Raw genomic sequence first — 21,742 nt, 5'->3', positions numbered from 1 at the left:
ATGTACACATACATGTACAGTCTTACCATACGCCAATGTTATCCTGAATTGTTGAAACAGTAGTTTCAGTGCCTTGGAGGGTTTTGTTTCTGGTCTTTCTGGTCCTGTTTCAAATGCATTTTGTGTCAAGCTACATGTATGTCATCTATCAGAAACTGTTGCTTTAACAAACCAATATTATAAAAGCTCACCAGTATGACGTTTGAATTATAAATGTTATAAGCTCGTAGATTAGCATCCGGGACAGATGAAGAGCAGTATACTAACAACATGTATTTCCTTTCAAACTAATGTTTCTTGTTTATCATGCTAAATCAAGTGGCAGATTCACTTTGCAGCATTATTAATTCAACATAGTGTGTGCAGTATTGTTTTTCTTTACAAATTCAGATCAGTATCTTTTTAATTGGAATTAGTTTCATTTCATTTAGTTTCCACGTTCCAAATACCACTTTAAAAAAAAACATGCAGATACACTATAATGTAAAGAGACAAACAAGTAAGTGACAAAAGGGGAAATAATGAGTGAAGATGATTCCCCTTGGAATCGTATGATTTCATCTGTTTGTGACGGTGTGTGCATGCATTAATTAATATTTTTCAGAGTTTATATGACGGGACAAAAGCTTGTTTATTAGCTCGAAATGATATTTGAAAGAATGAAAGCGGTGTAAAATCTACACCATTGACTTGGCCCATTATAAAAGACACTTAATGTAAGAAGCACTTGTAAAACACATATTGTCATTGTACCTTCCTGCCGTGTACACAGTCACACCCATAAGATATAATCTTTCTGTATCATTCATATGAATGTCAATTAACCATAGTCTGCCATCGTCTGCAGGTGTCTTTCGATACCATTCTGTGTGAATGTATGTCCTTGCATGCCAGACAGTACAAGGTTTACATTACATTGTATCCTTGTACTAATAGCTCTAACATGTTACTTCATGGACTCACTGAAACAGTATAAGGGTTGTTAGACATCTAATATCCAATGCCAGCCAATAATGCAATGCAGAGTCTGAGTAAATAGCAGGTGTTCAGCTTTTATCCCCCCGCCCACCAAATGTGGGTCGTCCAAACATTTCTTCATCCTGCTTTCTTCAAATTCATGTTATTGCAATATCTTAAGCCTGTCTGCACTAGTTTGGCCAGGTGGGGGAGGGGGGGGGGGTTAGACCTCCCTGCAAGGTCACTGACAGGTGGTTATCTCATCAAATCAGCACTCAATTAACATAAGAAAACGAGGATCATGGGGGACCAACATGCAACGATTAGGCATTGTATTTGTTTGCTATATAGAGGGCACAAGTAGCTATAAGTCGTACAGTGGGGCGTTAAGAATCATGTGAAGCATAAAGTTCAAATTTGGTGCTAGTATGTATCATGGCCTTAGAGAGACAAACTGGTATGGTAGGTAGTTTGGTTATAGGTCATGAAGGTCAATTTGCAGGTCATTGCAGGTCATTGCAGGTCATTGCCTTCATCTTATTATGCATACCGGTACATGCCATTACACAGAAATATTTAATCCATTTTATTAACATCTTATCTCATTTATCAAAATCAATGAACAATGAAAATGGTGAACAATAGGAATATGAATTAGCTGTACCGAGGATGTGCGGTGTCTGACAACCCATAACCTGTTTTTAATTATTAACGTGTTATCCTAGCTCTTTGGACCAGGGTGAAGAAGGCCCTGGTCTACTTGACCTTGCTAAAGATGCCATTCTTGATTTGGTTGGTTACAGATCCGTGGAAGACCAAGACCAGCCGGTGAGTAGTCCAGCGTTTAGTCTCTCAAGTCTTAGGCTTCACAGAATATTTTTCAAAGACAAACTTTTAGCGTTTTCTTTCATTTTCTATTGAAATTTGCAGCTACCGGTACTCTTGTTTTTTTTTCTGTCACTTTTTGCAAAATTTCGAAAATAGTAAATCCATTTCAAGTACTTCAATGAAAAATATATCAATATTAAAACTTATACTTATAGTGATGAAAAATGTGCGTGATTTGTTAGTAATAGCTAATTATTAGTATTTATTCATAGAAAACTATTTCTTATAGCTGCTTTTTTTTTATTCAGATGATATTTATTCATTCTTGTATTTTATTTTGAAGATTGCAAATAAAAAAATATGGAGCATGATTTTTTTTCAATACAATTTTCATTTATGGATACTTTATTTACTCTATATCCAAAAATGGTGGAGGGAGAGAGAATCACAAAATCCTTTGAATCAAAATTTGTAGTATTAATTTTCATTTATTTATCTATTTGGATTTATTATTTATCTATCTATTTCTACCCAGGTGATGGGAATACATGTACAAGTACATATAGGTATATTTATGTTGAAGGGGATGATCTTTGTTTGCTTTTAGAGCTGTGTGTTTTTTATATCTACCTATCTAAAAAGCAAGAGCAAATGTTTTCAGATTGCTAAATTTGTAGTATTTTGCAGTGTGCCAAAGCTGACTATTATTATAGGTACGTCTTAATTGTTTTGTTTTTTTAAATGGAAAGAAAAGCGCTTAAATGCAACTTGTGAAAACCTGCAACAGCCAAGATGGCCCATTTCTTCTATAAATCCTTGGGTTAGTGTGATGAGTGGTTGAGCACATGATTTGAAATGGCTCCTTGTGTTGATCAGGCGGAGGGTGGAGAGGAGGTGGACAACGTGGAGCCGGCGGTGGTGGAGGAGCAGGAGCAGGAGGAGCTTGAGGAGGAGCCGGAGGAGCCAGATATGTGGGAGGAGACCTTCAAATCACACACCGACAGGAAACCATACGGTGAGTCCATGTTTGCTGGAAGCTCCCTAAATATTGGAGGTGTTCATGAAGTCTATGTGTAATAAGAAATAAGAATGGATTTTGGGCTTCTTCCTGATGATTTAATAAACCACCTCATTCGTGTTCCCTTAGCAATTTCATTGCAGAAGTTATATTTGTACTCGTGCCTTTCAATATGTTCATTACAGTATGCAAATATTTGACAGAGATGACTATAAAGTCATAGAGAAAACAAATCAAGGTAAATTTGATGGAAACCAAGCAGTCTTAATATCATACGGCAGTCTCCTGCACTTTCCCACAGATAGCTAGGATAATACTTAGAATTTATAATACTATATTATAGAAATACTAAGTGTGTTATTAAAGGTATATTATATGTAAACTACATTCTGACATGAAGTCATCAATGTTTCCGTATTTGTATTAAACTTTACATTTACATGTTCTTTGTAATTCAGTTATTGTATTAGGAAAAATGCAGAAATAAGATCAAATCAAATGTGTGCATATTATGAAAAAAGTGATGGCATATAATTCACCTGGGGCTGTTACATCATTTTAGTACATAAAATATCCACTGTTCATAGCAAGGATATCTTTTGAGCACTCTAATAATTCGCCAAGAAAACGTTTACCGATACCCTTTGCTTCAAATTGAATTGAATGAGTTCTCGGAGCATCTCAGTGGTTGTTTTTGGAAAATCAAAACAATTTTAGCAGGTACATGTATGGACTCATTTGAAAACCTTTTGTAGGTACTTCTATCACTGTATTCACCTGTGGTATTATTGTCTGAACTACCTTATACTTGGTAATTAGCATCTAAGGGTGTAATATGCACTAGCAAGAACACTGCTTACGATGAATCCAATGTTGTTTCATTTCTGCAGGCCCTTCATCGATTGGACTGGACTTCTCCTTTCCAGGTTTTGAGCATGTCTACGGAATCCCAGAACATGCCGATTCGCTTGCCCTCAAGCCAACAGGGTATGATATCAGTTAGAGATAATATATTTTTTGAGAAATTGATTTACCTTTTAAATCTTTCATGGAAAATACTGTAAGTCAATGCACAATGTTTTTCTGTAATTACAAGTAAGTACAAGATAGAAGTGCAAGGTATAAACATATACAGGCGTGGTGAGCAATTTAGCTCTTGTGAGCTCCAAAACAGTTCTGGTAAACTGAAAAAAGAGCTCTGGGTAACAAAAACACAATAGAATACTTTACAAACGTTCTGAGAAAGTCACACTTTTTTATCAACGAATTCCAAAAAAGCTCAACCCAAAGAAAAATGTATTTTTGACACTGGCACAAGGTCTGTAGCCAGGGGCAGAGGCCTCTTTAGTGTTTGTATCTTTCAAAAAAGGTTTTTAGTCTCGCCTCTTTGTCAGATCTTGGCTACGTTAAAACTAATTTTTCAACAGATAGCCCTCCACTTGTAGGATGGAAGGGTTTTTGCTGCTAATTATATATTTGTTATGAAGTTATGAGTATAATAAAGGTAAAAGTAAAAGAATGATCAAACATTTTCTTTGGGGATAAATTTACCTGCCTTCTTGTATTGACAGTGCACACCACCAGTATTACCGTTGCTACAATGTTTACTATAATCAGAAAGTATACTGTTACATTGTAACTCTGCATAACTTAAAGGGATCGTTTAACAATGTTAAATCTGAGATACACGGCCCTACGTGTTATCAGTGTCTGTGATATGGTGTAATATTAAAGCCCTAAAAAAATTGCGCTTCAAAATGATCAAGAAGTTAAAAAAGTAAAAATCTTTGAGTGACAGGTTTTACCATACTCGTTTCCCCCAATAGACTGTAGTGTTATGAAAACCGTTTGGCAAATGGTTTTCAAAATTTGTAGTTCTAATCATAAATATCTTTATAATCAGACAGGAGATCGGCTTGTAAAAGTCATGGGGTTCCTGACTGACCTAAAGGTTTATAATTATCATTGCAGCATGAGCTAAATCCAGAATGTTGTTTAGAATCTGAGACAAAGTTACCAGATCCCTTTAAAGTGGCACAAGTCAAATATTCCCTTTTTACCAAACTATGCAAAACATGTTTTATTTACACTTCCTAAGTCAAATTTTGCATGGGTCAAGTTATTTTGACTACAGAAAGATAATCATTGGTGTTGTTAATGAAACTCTGTGTTAATTTTGCCTTCCCATGGAATATTATATGCAGACCATCTGATCCATATCGTCTTTACAATCTGGATGTATTTGAGTACGACTTGGACAAGCGCATGGCTCTCTATGGATCTGTACCTTTTATGCAAGCCCACAAGTAAGTTTATTAGTAGCTGTACTATCTTTACCTCTCATGAGCAGTTGTGCTTTTTCCATGTATCTTTCACATTTGCTGTCTCTCTATCTCCTTCCCCCCCATCTCTCTCTCTCTCTCTCTCTCTCTCTCTCTCTCTCTCTCTTTCTCTCTCCCTCTCTCTCTTTCTCTCTCCCTTTCTCTCTCCCTCTCTCTCTCCTTCTCTCTCCCTTTCTCTCTTCCCCCTCTCTCCCCCTCCTTCCCCTCTCTCCCCCTCTTTCCCCCCTTTCTCCCCCGCTCTCCCCATCTTTCTCTCTCACCCCCCCCCCCCCCCTCTCTCTCTTCTCATGTCATATTTGTTCACCCCAATATTATCTAAGTCATTTTATCTGATTACATTTGTGATATAAGTGTCTGTCTCTCTCTTTCCCCCTCTCTCTTTTCTATCTTAAGAATTAATTTCACATTGCCTTCTTGTACATGTAGTTTGCATTTGTATTATTGTCTGTCATTTCAGTGAATAATGTACACTCTACTTCTCCTCTATAATGGCTGGTACTGAGATATGAAGTGGGACATTGAATTGATTATGTTTGATTATTTGTTTGATTATTTCTATTATTTATTTTTTTAGCAAAGAGAGGACAGTTGGGTTGTTCTGGTTGAATGCTGCTGAGACTTATATTGATATTTCATCTAACACTGCTGACAAGGTGAGATCAAATACATTCTATACTTTAGACTTCCTATTTTGTGTAGTTGTATTGTTTTGTTTTGTTCTTGTTGCCTGTCTGCCCATTTTCAAAAGTACCATGCAATAAGTCGTCTGCCAATGAGTTTTGTATTAAAAATCCTAATTTGTTTACAGAGATAATTATATCTTAAATTTTCAAGTAAAGCAACAGGGAGTTAATACGTATAAAACGATTGATTTCACCCTCTGTAGAACGTCATATTTTGTGCGTCCAATTTAGAAGTATAGAGATTGAGGTGTGAGATTTGAACTAACTTTTTATCAATGTGGGAATAACATAATTCAATGAAAGTTATTCAAACATTAAAGGCCCTCTGCACTAGTTTGGCCAGAAGGGATTAGACCACCCAGCGAGGTCACTGACAGGTGACAGCTCTCAATTAACATTAGAAAAAGAGGATCATGGGGGACCAACAGGCACCAATTGGGGAAGTTTTCTATATAGAGGGAGCAAGTAGCTACAAGTAGTACAGTGGGGCTTTAAGGGATTGCTTAACTATTGATTGCTAGTGTGACGATTTCATACTTGGTTCTGTTCTTGTTCTAGTCTGTCTTTGGAAGGATGTTTGACTACGTGAAGGGGGAGAGTGATGTCCCACAGGTCGACACCCATTGGTACTCTGAGTCTGGTATCATCGACACCTTCCTTCTCTTCGGACCTTCCCCAATGGATGTCTTATCTCAGTATACTGACCTCACTGGCAAGCCATTCCTTCCTCCAGTAAGTAAACCTTCATCCATACTAATAAAATTTCTTAGTACATTTTAGTAATTGTTATTAATTTGGGGTAATAAGTGAAGGGGGAGATTGATGTCCATCAGGTGTACACCCATTGGTAATGAGAGTCTGGTAGCGGTGACCCAACATTTGCTCCTGTGACAATTGTTTTGAGCTTTATTTCTTTAAAGATATTGGGTCGGGTTATGGTTGCAAATTGGGTTGTAGGTTTTAGTTTAGGGTTAGCGTTGGATGTAAGGTTAAAGTAGATTGACGCAGAGCAGTTGTTGCAGGAGCAAGGGTTCATAATCCTGGCGGCATCGACAACTTTCTCTAGGGAAGTAGAAGTAAAGAAGTAAAGAAGTAGTAGTCATTATAGTATATTGCTCAAAATTGAGAGTGGCGCAGTGGCAAATGATCAATTTAAGTTTTGATCATTGTGCATTAAGGCCTTACTTGGCCTATCAAAACGAAATAAATTATCTAACAGGTTCCACTGGAATTTAGAAATAGATAATAGAAGTGATATCGGCTTTTAATAGTTGTAAATCATGAATGCAATGCTAATTTTATCAGTCCCTCTGATAGTTGAATTTTGTATGTTTCTTTGTTTACAGCTATTTTCAATAGCATACCATCAGTGTCGCTGGAATTACAATGATGAAGAAGATGTTAAACAGTGAGTATATAGACCAGTTCATGATTAGCACATGGGTCAAATGACCCTGAATATCCACTGATCTTTTAAACATGAAGAAGTCCCATTTTGCACATTTTAGAATAATCACTGCCAAAGTTATCAAGGGTTTTCATGATTACCTTTTGTATGCCCTCTTGAGAAGAATATTTCCACCTATGTTCCATAAAATATACTGTTGGTGCATAAATAAATATGATTACATAACGCTCATGAACATTGGTCTCAATTGTTTTAACAATTTTATACAAATGACCTTTATTTGCCCATGCGCAGATGGTATCTATGAACTCTCTTTGATATTGAGATTTGTTTTATTTCCATTCAACCTTGTACAGAAAGCGTAATAGTGCAAAGAAAAAACAAACCAAGTACATAAGAAGTGGAAATGGTGTACATATTAAACATGGAGTGGTAACATATGTTACTTTGTCTTTCTGTTTTCAGAGTTGATGCTAACTTTGATGAGCATGATATCCCATGTGATGTGATCTGGCTTGATATTGAACACACCGACGGAAAGAGGTACGTGAATCCTTCTAAGTTCTTATTCATAATAAATCATTTTCAGAAAAACATATGTATTTCAATTGTTCGTGCTGTTGCAGAATTCATTGACCTTTAATGTCACTTGAAGGAATGTCTTTGTGTCTATTATAACATACATATTCCTCCCTAAACCCAAAGTATACATTTGACAACCAAGAAACAGAATGTTTATTAAACATGGTTGTGTCAACAATGGCATTTTGAACATTTATTTTTATCTTTCTTTTGTAGATATTTGACGTGGGATAACCATAAATTCCCAGATCCTGGGAGAATGTTGGATCATTTGGCTGCTAAGGGAAGAAAGGTAAGTTATCAATTAATTATTAGATGTAAGTTATCAATTAATTATTAGATTTGCGAGAGAAGCAAAAATGGAGCAAACAAGTCCGAGATCTGTACCAAGCAGGCACTAGACTCCGATTTTACGCTGGAAAATGGCGCCAAGCGGGTGGTACTCCGTTCAAATTTGAATAAGTATATACCTTTTCACCTTTGTCGAATCGTGATTTTACATTATACTTGAAGATGCTTTTATAAGCTCATTATATTCTTCATACCCGAAAGAGGTATGATGCATCTCGTTTGTATTGAAACAAACACTTCTTGATAAACTATATACATGTGAATTTCAATGACTAGGTTTGTATTAGTTATTGATACATTAATCTGGTTTAACACGAAAGTGTTTTGTGTTTTTTGTTCTTATTTGGTTTGTCTTTCTTCAAGCATTCTTATCATACATCCATTACTTACGCATGTAAAATACACTTTAAGGTTAGTTTTGCTTGGTACGATGTTCTAGGTGTATTTATGCATACAAGGGCTAGTATGTCAAAATATATTATGATAATTCATATTCACATGATACAATTTGGGTTTGGTTTTGCTTGATATGCTATTCTGGATGTATTTATGCATACAGGCATTTAAGCTTATGTAGGAATATATTATGATAGTTTATGATAATTCACTTTCTCATGATACACAATGAGAACTTTAAGTGTTCTTCGTTTGTTATTCAATTTAAAGAATACTCATTTATATGCATGTATGTGTCTACTTAATACATCTAGTATAACTCAAATTTCATTAAGGAGACGCATACTTCACATGCACAAGTTAAACTTATGAGCGTTTATAGCATGGTTTATAGTACCCGTTTTTTTCATCATAAATCGCGAGCCACAAATGTATAAATGTTGAAATATAAACATGTATACAATTTAAATATGATTTGCAAAGCATATTGCTCAATAAATTATGCATATTGTTATTCTGGTGTGATAAGCCATTTGTCACATCGAACACCCAAGATGCTGGTGATAATATCATATGCTTTTGCGTAAGATAATTAGGGGTACATGTTTCATAATGTTGTGATATTTTTCTATTTTCAATCACATCAATGATAATTTATAAAGGCAAATCAAGCCTGCCCAATGTGTTAGGCCTGCGTTTCAAGGATACATTTTGTAATTATTAGTACTTACTAACAAGTTTTACACATGAGCCTTTATTTGTATAGATACATTTATAACTAAATGTAAGGTATTCATGGGTGGCTTGCATAGATAGAACATACACAATGTTCTTGGACGGTGCGGACTATTTCACATGACCTGTGTCGTTGATTGAATGGTCCTTTTTCGTGATTTAATCTTTGTTGGCTGCCTCGCTACGGGTCTGTTCTTTCGCCTGCTACGGGTGATTGTGTTTCGGTGGTCGGGTGAATGGCGTACGTTTCTTTGTTGCTAGGTGAGACAAGCATTAATGCCTTTCCTGCCTGGCGGCACGTAGTGTGCGCGGTTTGCTTTCTGGCTGTCGGGATGCAGTTATTCGTGGCGGGTGGGTTGAATGGCTTTGAGGCGGGGCGCTCGTCTGGGCTTAGTGCATTGGATTCGGTTTCGTGTGTTCTTGAATTATATGCCAACAAGGTTCTGGCTCGTACATACAGCTGCTCGTACTCTGACTGTTGTCAATGTCTCCCATAATTTGTTTAGTCTAATCACGAGTGCAAATTAGACCTTTCTGTTGGTTAAGTTTAGGATCTTTTTTCTTCTTTTTTTTTTAAAGAAAGTTTTACATATTACATTACATGAGGTTATTTAAAAACATAAATGATATTGCATGTTTAAAGTGCGCATTAGATTGAGCTTAATCTCTATACTTTTTCTTTTAAATTCGATTCTCTATGTTCACAATTCATGATAAAGTTATGAGAATACCAAAGAGATAACTCGATATACTTGCATAATTAATTTGAAAAGCTGTATTAATGTCCCATGGGCTACAACACTTTGCTTTTGAGACCTGTAAGTGATTATGATTATGTTGCCATTTTTACCTTTACTTATGTTTTCTTACAACACTTTTATTTTCAGCACTAGCACAACCATGTACACAAGAACGTACACACGTTCACAGAATTACATGCACAGACTCACACTTCCACACATGGACAAAAACTCACACAGCGTGCTCTCTGTGGTTTTTCTTGTATACTTGAGATATTCCAGAATTCTTAATGATTTTTCCTAACGCAAATTTTGACCAAGGTTTGATAAATGTTGAAAGCAAGTATTATACAGTAGAAGAATTTAATTCTAGTTTTAATTCATCCAATAATAACGATCAAATGTACGATGATTCAAACTCCATGAATCTTCAAGCCAATCCTGACTTTAGCCTATTTCACGTTAATAGTAGAAGTATGAATAAGAATTTTGAGTCCGTACAAGAACTTTTTTTACAATTAAATAACTTCCAGTTTTCCATAATAGGCTTATCTGAAACTTGGCTCCATAACAATTCCCCACCTCTATTTAATATACCAAACTATCACATGTTTCGTTCTGATCGTGACAATGGTAGAGGGGGCGGAGTAGCGCTATACATACATAATCATTTTAAAATTAAAGTTAGGTCTGACTTACACACTGAAGGTGCTGAAGATTTATATATTGAAATATTAAATGATAAAACCAAAAACATAATAGTTGGCATAATGTATAGACCCCCTAATCATAATGTAGACATTTTCTTGGACAATTTTGATAGATGTCTTGATACTGTTTCCCGAGAAAATAAAGAAGTTTATATAATGGGCGATTTTAACATTAATCTTTTAAATTCTGATGATAACCACATTGTGAAATTTAGTAGTACACTGCAATCTTACGCATTTAACCCACATATTGATAAACCAACAAGAATTTCATGTATTTCTCAAACTCTCATTGACAATATTTTTTCGAATGTAGCTCATAACAATTTTACAAATGGTCTGTTGTATTACGATATTTCTGACCATTTACCGATATTTATTATTTCTAAAGTTCACCTTGTTAAAAAAATTACTAAAAATAATTGTGCAATGCATAGAAAACAAACAAAACATAATATTGAATCATTAAACTTTGATTTAGCCAAAGAAGATTGGGTCGAGGTATTATGTGTATCTGACGTAAATGTAGCATATGAAAAATTTCTAGAAATTGTATTACATTATTATCATAAGAATATACCCCTTGTCAAAATAAAAAAAGGTAAAAAGGCCAAACAACCATGGATTACTAAGGGTATTTTGCGTTCCATAGTCGCCCGTAATAAGTTGTATAAGGAAGCCCTTACAAGTCAATGTAACGACAAGCTTAAGAAGTATAAAACGTATAGGAATCATCTTACATCTCTTATACGATTGTCTAAGAAGTTATATTATTCTAACAACATAGAAAGTAATAAAAGTAACAATAATTTATTATGGAAAACTGTAAAGGAACTCTTAGGCAAGAAAAAGACAGAAAGTAATAAATGTTTCTTAATTGATGAACAACAAATAACAGATCCAATTAAAATTTCAAAAGCTTTTAATGAGTATTATATAGATGTAGGCCCTAATTTAGCAGCTAATATTGATTCAGGTGACATGGACTACAATAAGTCCTTGAATTTCCCACGTGAAAATTCCTTATTTTTACTCCAACCAATGATTATGAAATTATTAATGTAGTTCAACACCTTAATTCTACAAAATCTAGTGGCCATGATAGTATAAGTGTTCACTTATTGAAACAAATAATCTTTAATATGGTAACCCCCCTGACATATATATTTAATTTATCAATTTCAACGGGTGTATTCCCACATTTGCTTAAAATCGCTAAAGTGATTCCTATTTATAAAAAGGACGACTCCTCAGTAATAAGTAATTATAGGCCAATTTCATTATTACCAAGTATCTCTAAAATTCTCGAAAAAATAATATATAAAAGACTTAACACTTTCTTACAAAAAAATAATTCATTGATTCCTAACCAGTTCGGTTTCAGAATTGGTCATTCTACCGATTACGCAATTCTGCATATGTATGATAAAATAATTGAGGCTTTTGCGAACTGTGAACATATTGTTGGAGTATTTATGGACTTGTCAAAAGCTTTCGATACGATTGATCATAAAATATTAATACATAAATTACAATACTATGGCGTAAGAGGTCAAGCTCTTTCATGGTTCACTAATTATTTACAAGACAGACAACAATACGTATCTTTCCAAAATCATGAATCAACAAAATTAACAATTAAATGTGGAGTACCGCAAGGATCTATATTGGGTCCATTGCTATTTATTATTTATATAAATGATATTATTGAAACCTCTTCACTTTTAAATTTTATCATCTTTGCTGATGATACGAGTATTTCTTATTCCCATAAAAACTTTGATACGCTCATAACGCGGTTAAACTGTGAATTAATGAAAATTTCTAGGTGGTTTAAATCTAATAAATTGTCATTAAACCTTAGTAAAACAAATTTCATTCATTTTAAACAGACCAACGTACATGATATGAGAAATTGTAATATTGAGATTGATGGCTTGCCTCTCATTGAAAAACAATCTGTTAAATTTTTAGGAGTCTCTATTGACTCTCATCTAAATTTTAATGAGCATATACGTAATATACATACATCAATATCAAGGAATATTGGAATACTGTATAAGTTAAAACAAATTCTTTCTGAAAGATCTATGATTATATTATACAATTCTCTAATTTTATCACATGTGATTTATTGTAATATTGTATGGGGTAATTGTAGCTTAACAAGAATTAATTCCTTATTTTTGCTTCAAAAGAGAGCGATTCGCATGATCACTAACTCACATTATATATCACACACGGAACCTTTATTTCAGCGTTTAAAAACATTAAAAATACAAGATATCCACATTTTTCAGACATGCATTTTTATGTATAAATATTCTCATAATCAATTACCATCCCTATTTCACAATATTTACAGTTTAAACTCAAACATTCACACATACCCCACACGTTGTTCAACAAATTATCACTTAGAAAATCCTAAAATACTTTTAGCACAAAAATCAGTAAGACATCATGGACCAGATGTTTGGAACTCCTTACCAAATTCAATAAGGCATTGTTCATCTCTCTATTCTTTTAAAGCATCTCTCAAAAAAACTCTTATATCGAAGTATCTACATAACTGATTTCAACATGCAGTAGGCAATTGTCAAATTTCGGTCACATTGCAACTCAGTTTTGCAAATTTTGTTTTCTATTTCGTATTTCTTAATTTCCTTTATTGTAAAGGCTGTATTTGTTTCTACTCGACTATACCACACAGAGCTACGTACACTTCCACTATTTGTTACAAACACATACAAACACGCACGCTCGCGTGCACGTGCACACACACACACACACACACACACATGCACACACGCACACACACAATATATATATATATATACACTTGCACAACACACTCACCAACTCATACACAAAGATCGCTTGAACACTTTTTCATTTTAAGTTTTACCTTAAGATTTTTTTTTTGTTTTGTTCTTGTTTTTTTGTTTTTTTTTGAGGCCGCCATCCTTGTCAAGCTTTGCTTATGATTGCGGTCTCCTGCACTTTTCCACCAGAATAGTTAGGATAATACTTTAAATTTATGATAATATGTTATGGAAATAATAAGTTTCGTTATTATAATTATGTACATATATTATGTAAAAAAAACATTTTGACATGAAGAAATTATTGTTTGTTTATGTTGTATTATACCTTACATGTATATTATGTTATTTGTTATTCAGTTATATTTTATTTGGAAAAAATGCAGAAATAAAATCAAAATCAAAATCAAAAAATGTATTTTAATGAAAGTTATAAACTGTTGATTTGTTGGAGGGTATTAACATCCTCTCATTCATACCCAATGCACGCAGTAATTTGATATGTTTCCTTTGTTGTCCATTCTTTTTTAATTTGTTTCCTTATTTCAAATCATCAATGTTATTATTTTGTTTGTATTTTTAGCTGTTGTAGCTGTTCCCCTAATAGTCTTTGTGGTAATCTGTACACTTTGTACTTTCAGTTTTGTGGGGAAAAAAATGAAATTTTGAACTTTTGAAGTTGTAAGTCTAGTTGTAAAGAATGGATACTTCATAGAATGTCTCTATTGATTGCACTCCTGTTTAGATGGTGACCATTGTGGATCCCCACGTCCACCGCGACAACAACTATCACATGTACAAGGAAGGCAAAGACAACGATTATTTCGTCCACAAACAAGATGGCAGTGAATACGAAGGCTGGTGTTGGCCAGGTAAGTGCTCTCTATTCATTCTTTAACCATTATGCTCCCCAGGGAGTGGAGAATGTGCATACCACGTATCGGCACGGCCGGTATTAGATGGGCGCCGACATTTTGCGCACTAAATTTCACATTTCTGTGCGTGGATACGTTCTTTTTCTCTTCTCATCTCATGCATATTCATTCCCCCCTGAACAACTGTCGAATCGATAACCAGGATTTTTTATTGTACCTCTAGGTTCAGTTAATCAAGCTCGTTCCAAAACTATATTATTTGTCCATATTTGTTTTTGCCAAAATATTCTAAATGCGATCTGAAAATGACCTTATTTGTCACTTTACGACACTTAAAATTCAAGGGTTTTTTTAAGTTGTCATGGCAATAAAATACAATTTTTTTTAATGATCTCATGTATATATTTTGATTGCTCATCATTTTCTCCTCAAATTGATCATTTGGTTTTACAAGTCTCGTTGGGCAGATTTTAAGCTACGAGTCCTCAAAGATAAGGTAATTTTTTCCAATTTCTCCTAATTTCGCACCTTTCACCCGAAATCGTAGTACATTATTGAATATGGAGCAAGATACGAGAATTGATAGTTATCATACAATTTATTATGATATTTCTGATGATTTAATTACCTAGTTTTGCAGATTTATAACGTGAAACAAATACTAAACTGAGTTTGAAAATACAACAAAAGCAGCTGATTTATTATATTTAGCGTGTACGCGAACACGTGTAGCCCGCTTCGGTCAGGGTAGTGTAACGCCACCCTACCGTTGTGTGAACAATCCCACATGCAGATAAATGTGTCTTGCGCACATTTGGAAGCATAAACACAAGTTTAAAAAAATATTAAAAATCGCTCGAATTGAATTTTATCATGACATTTTTAGATTATGTTTCTTTAGAATGTTGTTTTTAGATATGCACATGTCACAAGATTTTTTTTCTATTAGATTAAAAGAAAATCAAATATTTCTTGGGCATGGTCGGGAAATTTTTTATCGCCTGATGAGTGATGTGTGTTATGTTATTAACTGAAGCTGAGCCAGGTGTAGACCGAAAGCTTCAGTCTCTATAATCGTCGGTTGTTCCACTGAGACTACGTCTGGCTCCACTAGACCTCCGGTTATAGGTCTAGTGGAGCCAGACGTAGTCTCAGTGGAACAACCGACGATTATAGAGACTGAAGCTTTCGGTCTACACCTGGCTCAGCTTCAGTTAATAACATAACACACATCACTCATCAGGCGATAAAAAATTTCCCCTGACCATGCTCAAGAAATATTTGATTTTCTTTTAATCTAATAGAAAAAAATCTTGTGACATGTGCATATCTAAAAACAACATTCTAAAGAAACATAATCTAAAAATGTCATGATAAAATTCAATTCGAGCGATTTTTAATATTTTTTTAAACTTGTGTTTATGCTTCCAAATGTGCGCAAGACACATTTATCTGCATGTGGGATTGTTCACACAACGATAGGGTGGCGTTACACTACACTGACCGAAGCGGGCTACACGTGTTCGCGTACACGCTAAATCTATAAATCAGCTGCTTTTGTTGTATTTTCAAACTCAGTTTAGTTATTGTTTCACGTTATAAATCTGCAAAACTAGGTAATTAAATCATCAGAAATATCATAATAACTTGTATGATAAATATCAATTCTCGTATCTTGCTCCATATTCAATAATGTACTACGAATTCGGATGAAAGGTGCGAAATTAGGAGAAATTGGAAAAAATTACCTTATCTTTGAGGACTCGTAGCTTAAAATCTGCCCAACGAGACTTGTAAAACCAAATGATCAATTTGAGGAGAAAATGATGAGCAATCAAAATATATACATGAGATCATTAAAAAAAATTGTATTTTATTGCCATGACAACTTAAAAAACCCCTTGAATTTTAAGTGTCGTAAAGTGACAAATAAGGTCATTTTCAGATCGCATTTAGAATATTTTGGCAAAAACAAATATGGACAAATAATATAGTTTTGGAACGAGCTTGATTAACTGAACCTAGAGGTACAATCAAAAATCCTGGTTATCGATTCGACAGTTGTTCAGGGGGGAATGAATATGCATGAGATGAGAAGAGAAAAAGAACGTATCCACGCACAGAAATGTGAAATTTAGTGCGCAAAATGTCAGCGCCCTGGTAATGTTGAGACGCGCGTGCATACGGCGAGCCGTGCTGATACGTGATACGTTCTGAACGGGGTAGTAATATATCTGTAAAGCGCTTAGACACATCGTTGTATCAATGTATTGGGCGCTATATAAAAGCGGAATATTATTATTATTATTAACATTATGGATTGTAAATCATAGACTGCCACATTTTGTAGGGTATATATATTATATACACTTTGTACTTGTGACAAAAGTTAACTGTGGTAAACTACTGTTTGTTCCACTGGTCTGCTAAAGCAGGCAAAGGGTTAACTGTCTAAATTTGTCAACATGAAAGAGATGTGGGCTATCTACATCAAGGTGGCTTAGTGTAAAACCTGGGCCCCGGCTTATAAAAAGTTGCGATTGAACCCAATCATTTGCAAGTTTGCAGTCCCCTATCTCTTTCTTACATAGTTATGATCGATATCAATCACAAATAAGTCGCGATTAATCGCAACTGTTTATAAGACGGGGCCCCGTACTTTAATCTATAACATCACAGGTATTATTTTACTATATTAAGTTGTGAATATGCTAGTGAATAATAGAATTAATAAATTGGAACTACCGGTAGCATGTTTTGAGCTTAAAGGTTGCTCTCTTTACAGTTCCATAGTATGTTCTTTACTGAATGGGTGAGTTGGTTCACACGTATCTCTTCTTTTACATGCGTGTGCAGTGTCCAAATCGACTTTTGAATAGTGAAGCATGCCTGTAGACCTTGCTTGGTCATATCAGTGGCCAAGGGAGGGGGATTTCCATGCAAGATTAAAAGCACATTGGATGGTTTTCATGCTCTGTGGATGATCTTTCCTAGCTGTAGATGCCTACCGTTCTATGTTACAACCACTCAGTGTCAATCACATTCATTTGTTTGTATTATTGAAGGCCAATGCATTGCATACTAATGGAATAGGATGCTTGTGCGATGACAGAATCTGTAGAAAACTTGTGAATATTCTTAGCTAAATTTATCTCTTTTCGAACCATTATAACTGTATGTGTAGGGGTACAAAATGGTCCTGGAGGGTGTTTCACAAAGCTTTTTTTCAATGACAAATGACAAATATCAGTGACAAATCTGCTGATAATCAATCAGAAGCAAGGATTTCAGTAGCTTATAACAAAAACTGTCATTTGTCACTGATGACAAGTTTTGTGAAACGGGGCCCTGATGAAGTGATAACATCTTTAATCCCTCTCCTTTCCTTCCATTCCTAAGGTTCATCTAAACTGTCATTTGTCACTGATGACAAGTTTTGTGAAACAGGGCCCTGATGTAGTGATAACATCTTTAATCCCTCTACTTTCCTTCCATTCCCAAGGTTCATCCAGCTACCCAGACTTTACCCGCAAGGACGTGCGTGATTGGTGGGCAAGCCGGCTGAGCCATGACAGCTACCAGGGCAGTCGCCCCAACCTCTTCAACTGGAATGACATGAACGAGCCGTCCGTGTTCAACGGACCTGAGGTCACTATGCACAAGGATGTCGTCCATGCCGATGGCTGGGAGCATAGAGATGTGCACAATCTGTACGGACTGTACTTTGTAAGTAGTCTTCACTTTAAAGGCCATCTGTACTAGTGTAAAGGAGGGATTATACCACCCTGCAAGGTAACTGGACAAGTGGTTATCTCATCAACTCAGCTATCAAATAACATAAGAAAAAGAGGATCATGGGGGACCAATGGTCACCGATTAGGCATTTTTTGTTATATAGAGGGCGCAAGTATTTACAAGTAGTGCAGTGTGGCTTTAAGGCTTGGTTAAAAAATTGAAATTGGTTATTATCCATCAAGATTCTCCTATTTGATGGATATTTTAATACTTATGGAAGAAATCATTTTGGGCATGATTTCCATTCATCTTTAGAATGAATAATGTATGTAGTTTAAAAGCTTTCATATTTATCACATTAGATTTTAAAAAATTACCACCAACTATGTTTTACCCTCTTAGTATATTTTCTACAGAGGGAATCTCAATAAAAGTGGTGTGTTGTGCCTAATTAAATCATAATTATTGTACGTTCTTAGTAAAAATGCCAGTCTTCATATAAGTAGCTTATTTTGAGTTTTATTCCTATTTGAAACATTGAATTGTTTATGCTTTCTTTTACCCCATAGCACATGGCAAACGCTGAAGGTCAGATACAGCGATCTGGAGGCACAGAAAGACCATTTACTCTGTCAAGAGCCTTCTATTCTGGAACACAGAGATATGGTAAGTGAATGCCAAGATTATGTGTATGGTTCTCAACTAAACGTCAGCGCAAGTTGTCAGTCACATTTATTTGTTCGTCAAGGATCTTCTTTATATTTTTCAGATATTGTACATTTCATTTTCAATGGTTTGATAACATTTTAGAGGTACTACTAATTGGGAAAAACAGAAAAGATAACAGTTTGAAAAAAACGTTTTCATTGTAAAAAACAAAGAATTTTTAAAATTAGTTTGGCAACAATTATACAGACTTTCTTAAAATGTTATTGTACATAAAATGTCTATGGTAAACTTTAAGATCAGACATTTTAATTCATTTCTTTCAATATTCCCCCCCCCCCAACCCATATTGAAATATATATTCATGCGCAGTTCATTCATAGAAGGTTTTTAAAGAAATGTTCATTCAATGCGTTGATGTATATATATATAAAATTGTTTGAAGATCTATGTATTGTTGGTTGTAACGCCATTGTTGTTATTTTATTATGTTTTATAATTTTTATAATTGTGTACATTGTTTGTAATACCAGTGAGCAACAAATTTCCATTTTTTTAGTGGATTACAATTCAATTCAATTCAATTCAATTTACTTTCTCTGTGTGTAGGTGCTATCTGGACAGGTGACAATGCAGCAGAGTGGGGTCACTTGAAGGCTAGTAACCCTATGCTGCTAAGTATTGGTCTAGCAGGAATCCCATTTATTGGAGGTCAGTAGTCATGAATGTTAAAGACACATAAGGCCTATCTTCATCAGCTCGAGATTGCAAAATAACCCGCTATTTTAATTATTCCGTTCGCAAATTATTCAGCTAATTTGCGTCTTCATCAGCCCGCAGTTGCAAATATCGGGATATTTAGTCAAGATAATATCCTGAGAAATCTTGGTCTTGTTTCCAAAATATCCCGCTATTTGGGAAATAACAGGCTAATTCGCGCCCGCCCGAGCTAGTTTGTGATGAGCGTATCAACCTGGTGAAGACGCAATTTTGAACTTCGAGATAACAACCTGAGTCTGAAAATTGTGGTTTATTTGGCAAACTCAGGCTGATGAAGGCCTAAAGAAGTGGATTCTCATGGGGAATTTTGACACTGGTTGGGTGTTTACTCAATATCACTGGTTGTCAATAACTAGGACTAGCCTTCAGTTTTAGTGATCAACAGGCTTTTTGTAATATTTGCTCCATCTTTTCCCCATATTATAAAGTCTTTATCTGACATTTGCATCACCCGAAGACTCTCCAAGAGACGAGGGGGTATTTCTTAATCGGCCGACAGGTCTGCTGTGTGCAGACCTGTATGCCCATTAATGGTATTTCTACCAAGTCTAGTGTCAGCGAATTATGACCTTCTCCACATGGAAACTGACGACCCACTCCCTTTAAGTGGCATCCTTTGTTACTGGTCAGTCATTGATGTTTGGTGATATCTGTTAATATATGTTAATTTGATAGCACTTTGAAGAACTATGATGGAAGGCCAATGATTATAAGCCAGATGCTTAATGTTTATAATCAACTTTATAGTATATGTGCTGAGAAAAGAGTGAATTTACGATACCTCTTGTTTTATTTCTTTTGTCCTGTAGCTGATGTTGGTGGATTCTTTAAAAACCCAGATGAAGAACTGCTCACCCGATGGTATCAGGTATGAAACCCATCATCTTTCATCATAATCATCATCATCATTCATCATTGTCATCATCATCACAACCATCATCACAATCATCATCATCATTATCATCATCAACATCATCATCATCATCATCATCATCATCATCATCATCATCATCATCATCATCAGCATCATTTATCATCTTCATCATCAATATCAATATCATCATTATCATCATTCATCATAATCATTCATTATTATCATGAACACCAACATCTCATTTTCGTCATTATAAGTGTCATCATCATTTTTGCCACCAGCATTTCCATTTGAGTCTTGAACAATACAATTGCTACCATCAGACTAATCTACTCTTACATTCATTACAATTACGATAATCACAACCATTATCATGAATGTCATTGCCCAAATAATCCTAGCATTGTGAGACTTTACTTAATTTCCATTACAAGAAATCCAATTTAACTTCCACTTATTTCAAAATGAGTCAGTGATTAGAGATGTGTAGTGGTGGTTATTTTACCTGACTGCTAAGAAAGCATAAATGCTTGTTAGTAAGCAATCGGAGGACCGACGGCTTTAGGTCCTCTCCTAGAGACCTAGTAATAAGGATTAATGCCTTACCAAAGGGCACTAGCACATCACCTTGGTTTCGAACCCGGGTCGCTGGATTACGAGACCGCTGGTCTACCAACTGAGCTATCGCACCTCCATTCAAATCCATTGGAATAATATGTTAAATAAAAATAGAGTCACCTCTTGGTTTTTATACAAAAGATCATCATGCCATTATACTATTCACATCTTTTAACAACCAGGCTGGCGCCTATCAGCCCTTCTTCCGTGCCCACGCTCACATCGACACCAAGCGTCGGGAACCGTGGTTGCTACAGCCGGAGAGCAAGCTCATCATACGCAACGCTATCCGCGCCAGATACGCACTTCTTCCCTTCTGGTACACGCTCTTCCACAACTCCTCACAGACTGGCCTTCCACCTATGAGGTAAGTATGCAGGAATTCAGAGAAAGGTCAACAAAAACAAATTTCAATATTGATAAAATTCATGAGAAATTCTCTTTGTGAATACCATTGTTTTTTTTTCTGATTGCCTGGTATGAATGTTGAAGCCCATCTGCACTAGTTGGATTAGATTAGACCACCCTGCATGGTCACTGGCAAGTGGTTATCTCATCAAATCAGCTCTCAATTAACACAAGAAAAAGGGGATCATGGGGGACCAACAGGTACCGCTTA

At 35.3% G+C, this 21,742-nt stretch overlaps 1 protein-coding gene across 3 annotated transcripts in view; it reads left to right on the top strand.

Moving 5' to 3' along the window:
* LOC584583 (neutral alpha-glucosidase AB) overlaps positions 1-21,742 on the top strand; it is a 34,882-nt gene that overhangs the window by 5,154 nt on the left and 7,986 nt on the right. For 2 of the 3 annotated variants that reach the window (XM_030999316.1, XM_030999317.1), the window contains exons 5-19: positions 1,683-1,785; positions 2,662-2,800; positions 3,694-3,790; positions 5,008-5,109; positions 5,720-5,798; positions 6,387-6,560; positions 7,175-7,236; positions 7,702-7,779; positions 8,035-8,110; positions 14,321-14,447; positions 17,953-18,176; positions 18,755-18,851; positions 19,461-19,562; positions 20,441-20,499; positions 21,306-21,490. In XM_030999316.1, coding sequence (XP_030855176.1) covers positions 1,683-1,785; positions 2,662-2,800; positions 3,694-3,790; positions 5,008-5,109; positions 5,720-5,798; positions 6,387-6,560; positions 7,175-7,236; positions 7,702-7,779; positions 8,035-8,110; positions 14,321-14,447; positions 17,953-18,176; positions 18,755-18,851; positions 19,461-19,562; positions 20,441-20,499; positions 21,306-21,490 — 1,704 coding nt within the window. The remainder of the gene's footprint in view (positions 1-1,682; positions 1,786-2,661; positions 2,801-3,693; positions 3,791-5,007; positions 5,110-5,719; positions 5,799-6,386; positions 6,561-7,174; positions 7,237-7,701; positions 7,780-8,034; positions 8,111-14,320; positions 14,448-17,952; positions 18,177-18,754; positions 18,852-19,460; positions 19,563-20,440; positions 20,500-21,305; positions 21,491-21,742) is intronic. The other variant, XM_030999319.1, reaches the window with a different exon arrangement.

Source organism: Strongylocentrotus purpuratus, unplaced genomic scaffold, assembly GCF_000002235.5.
Source record: "Strongylocentrotus purpuratus isolate Spur 01 unplaced genomic scaffold, Spur_5.0 spur5_scaffold_5, whole genome shotgun sequence".
Taxonomy (NCBI): domain Eukaryota; kingdom Metazoa; phylum Echinodermata; class Echinoidea; order Camarodonta; family Strongylocentrotidae; genus Strongylocentrotus; species Strongylocentrotus purpuratus.
Note: the sequence above shows the minus strand (reverse complement) of the source record. Positions and strands in the feature narration are given on the sequence as shown.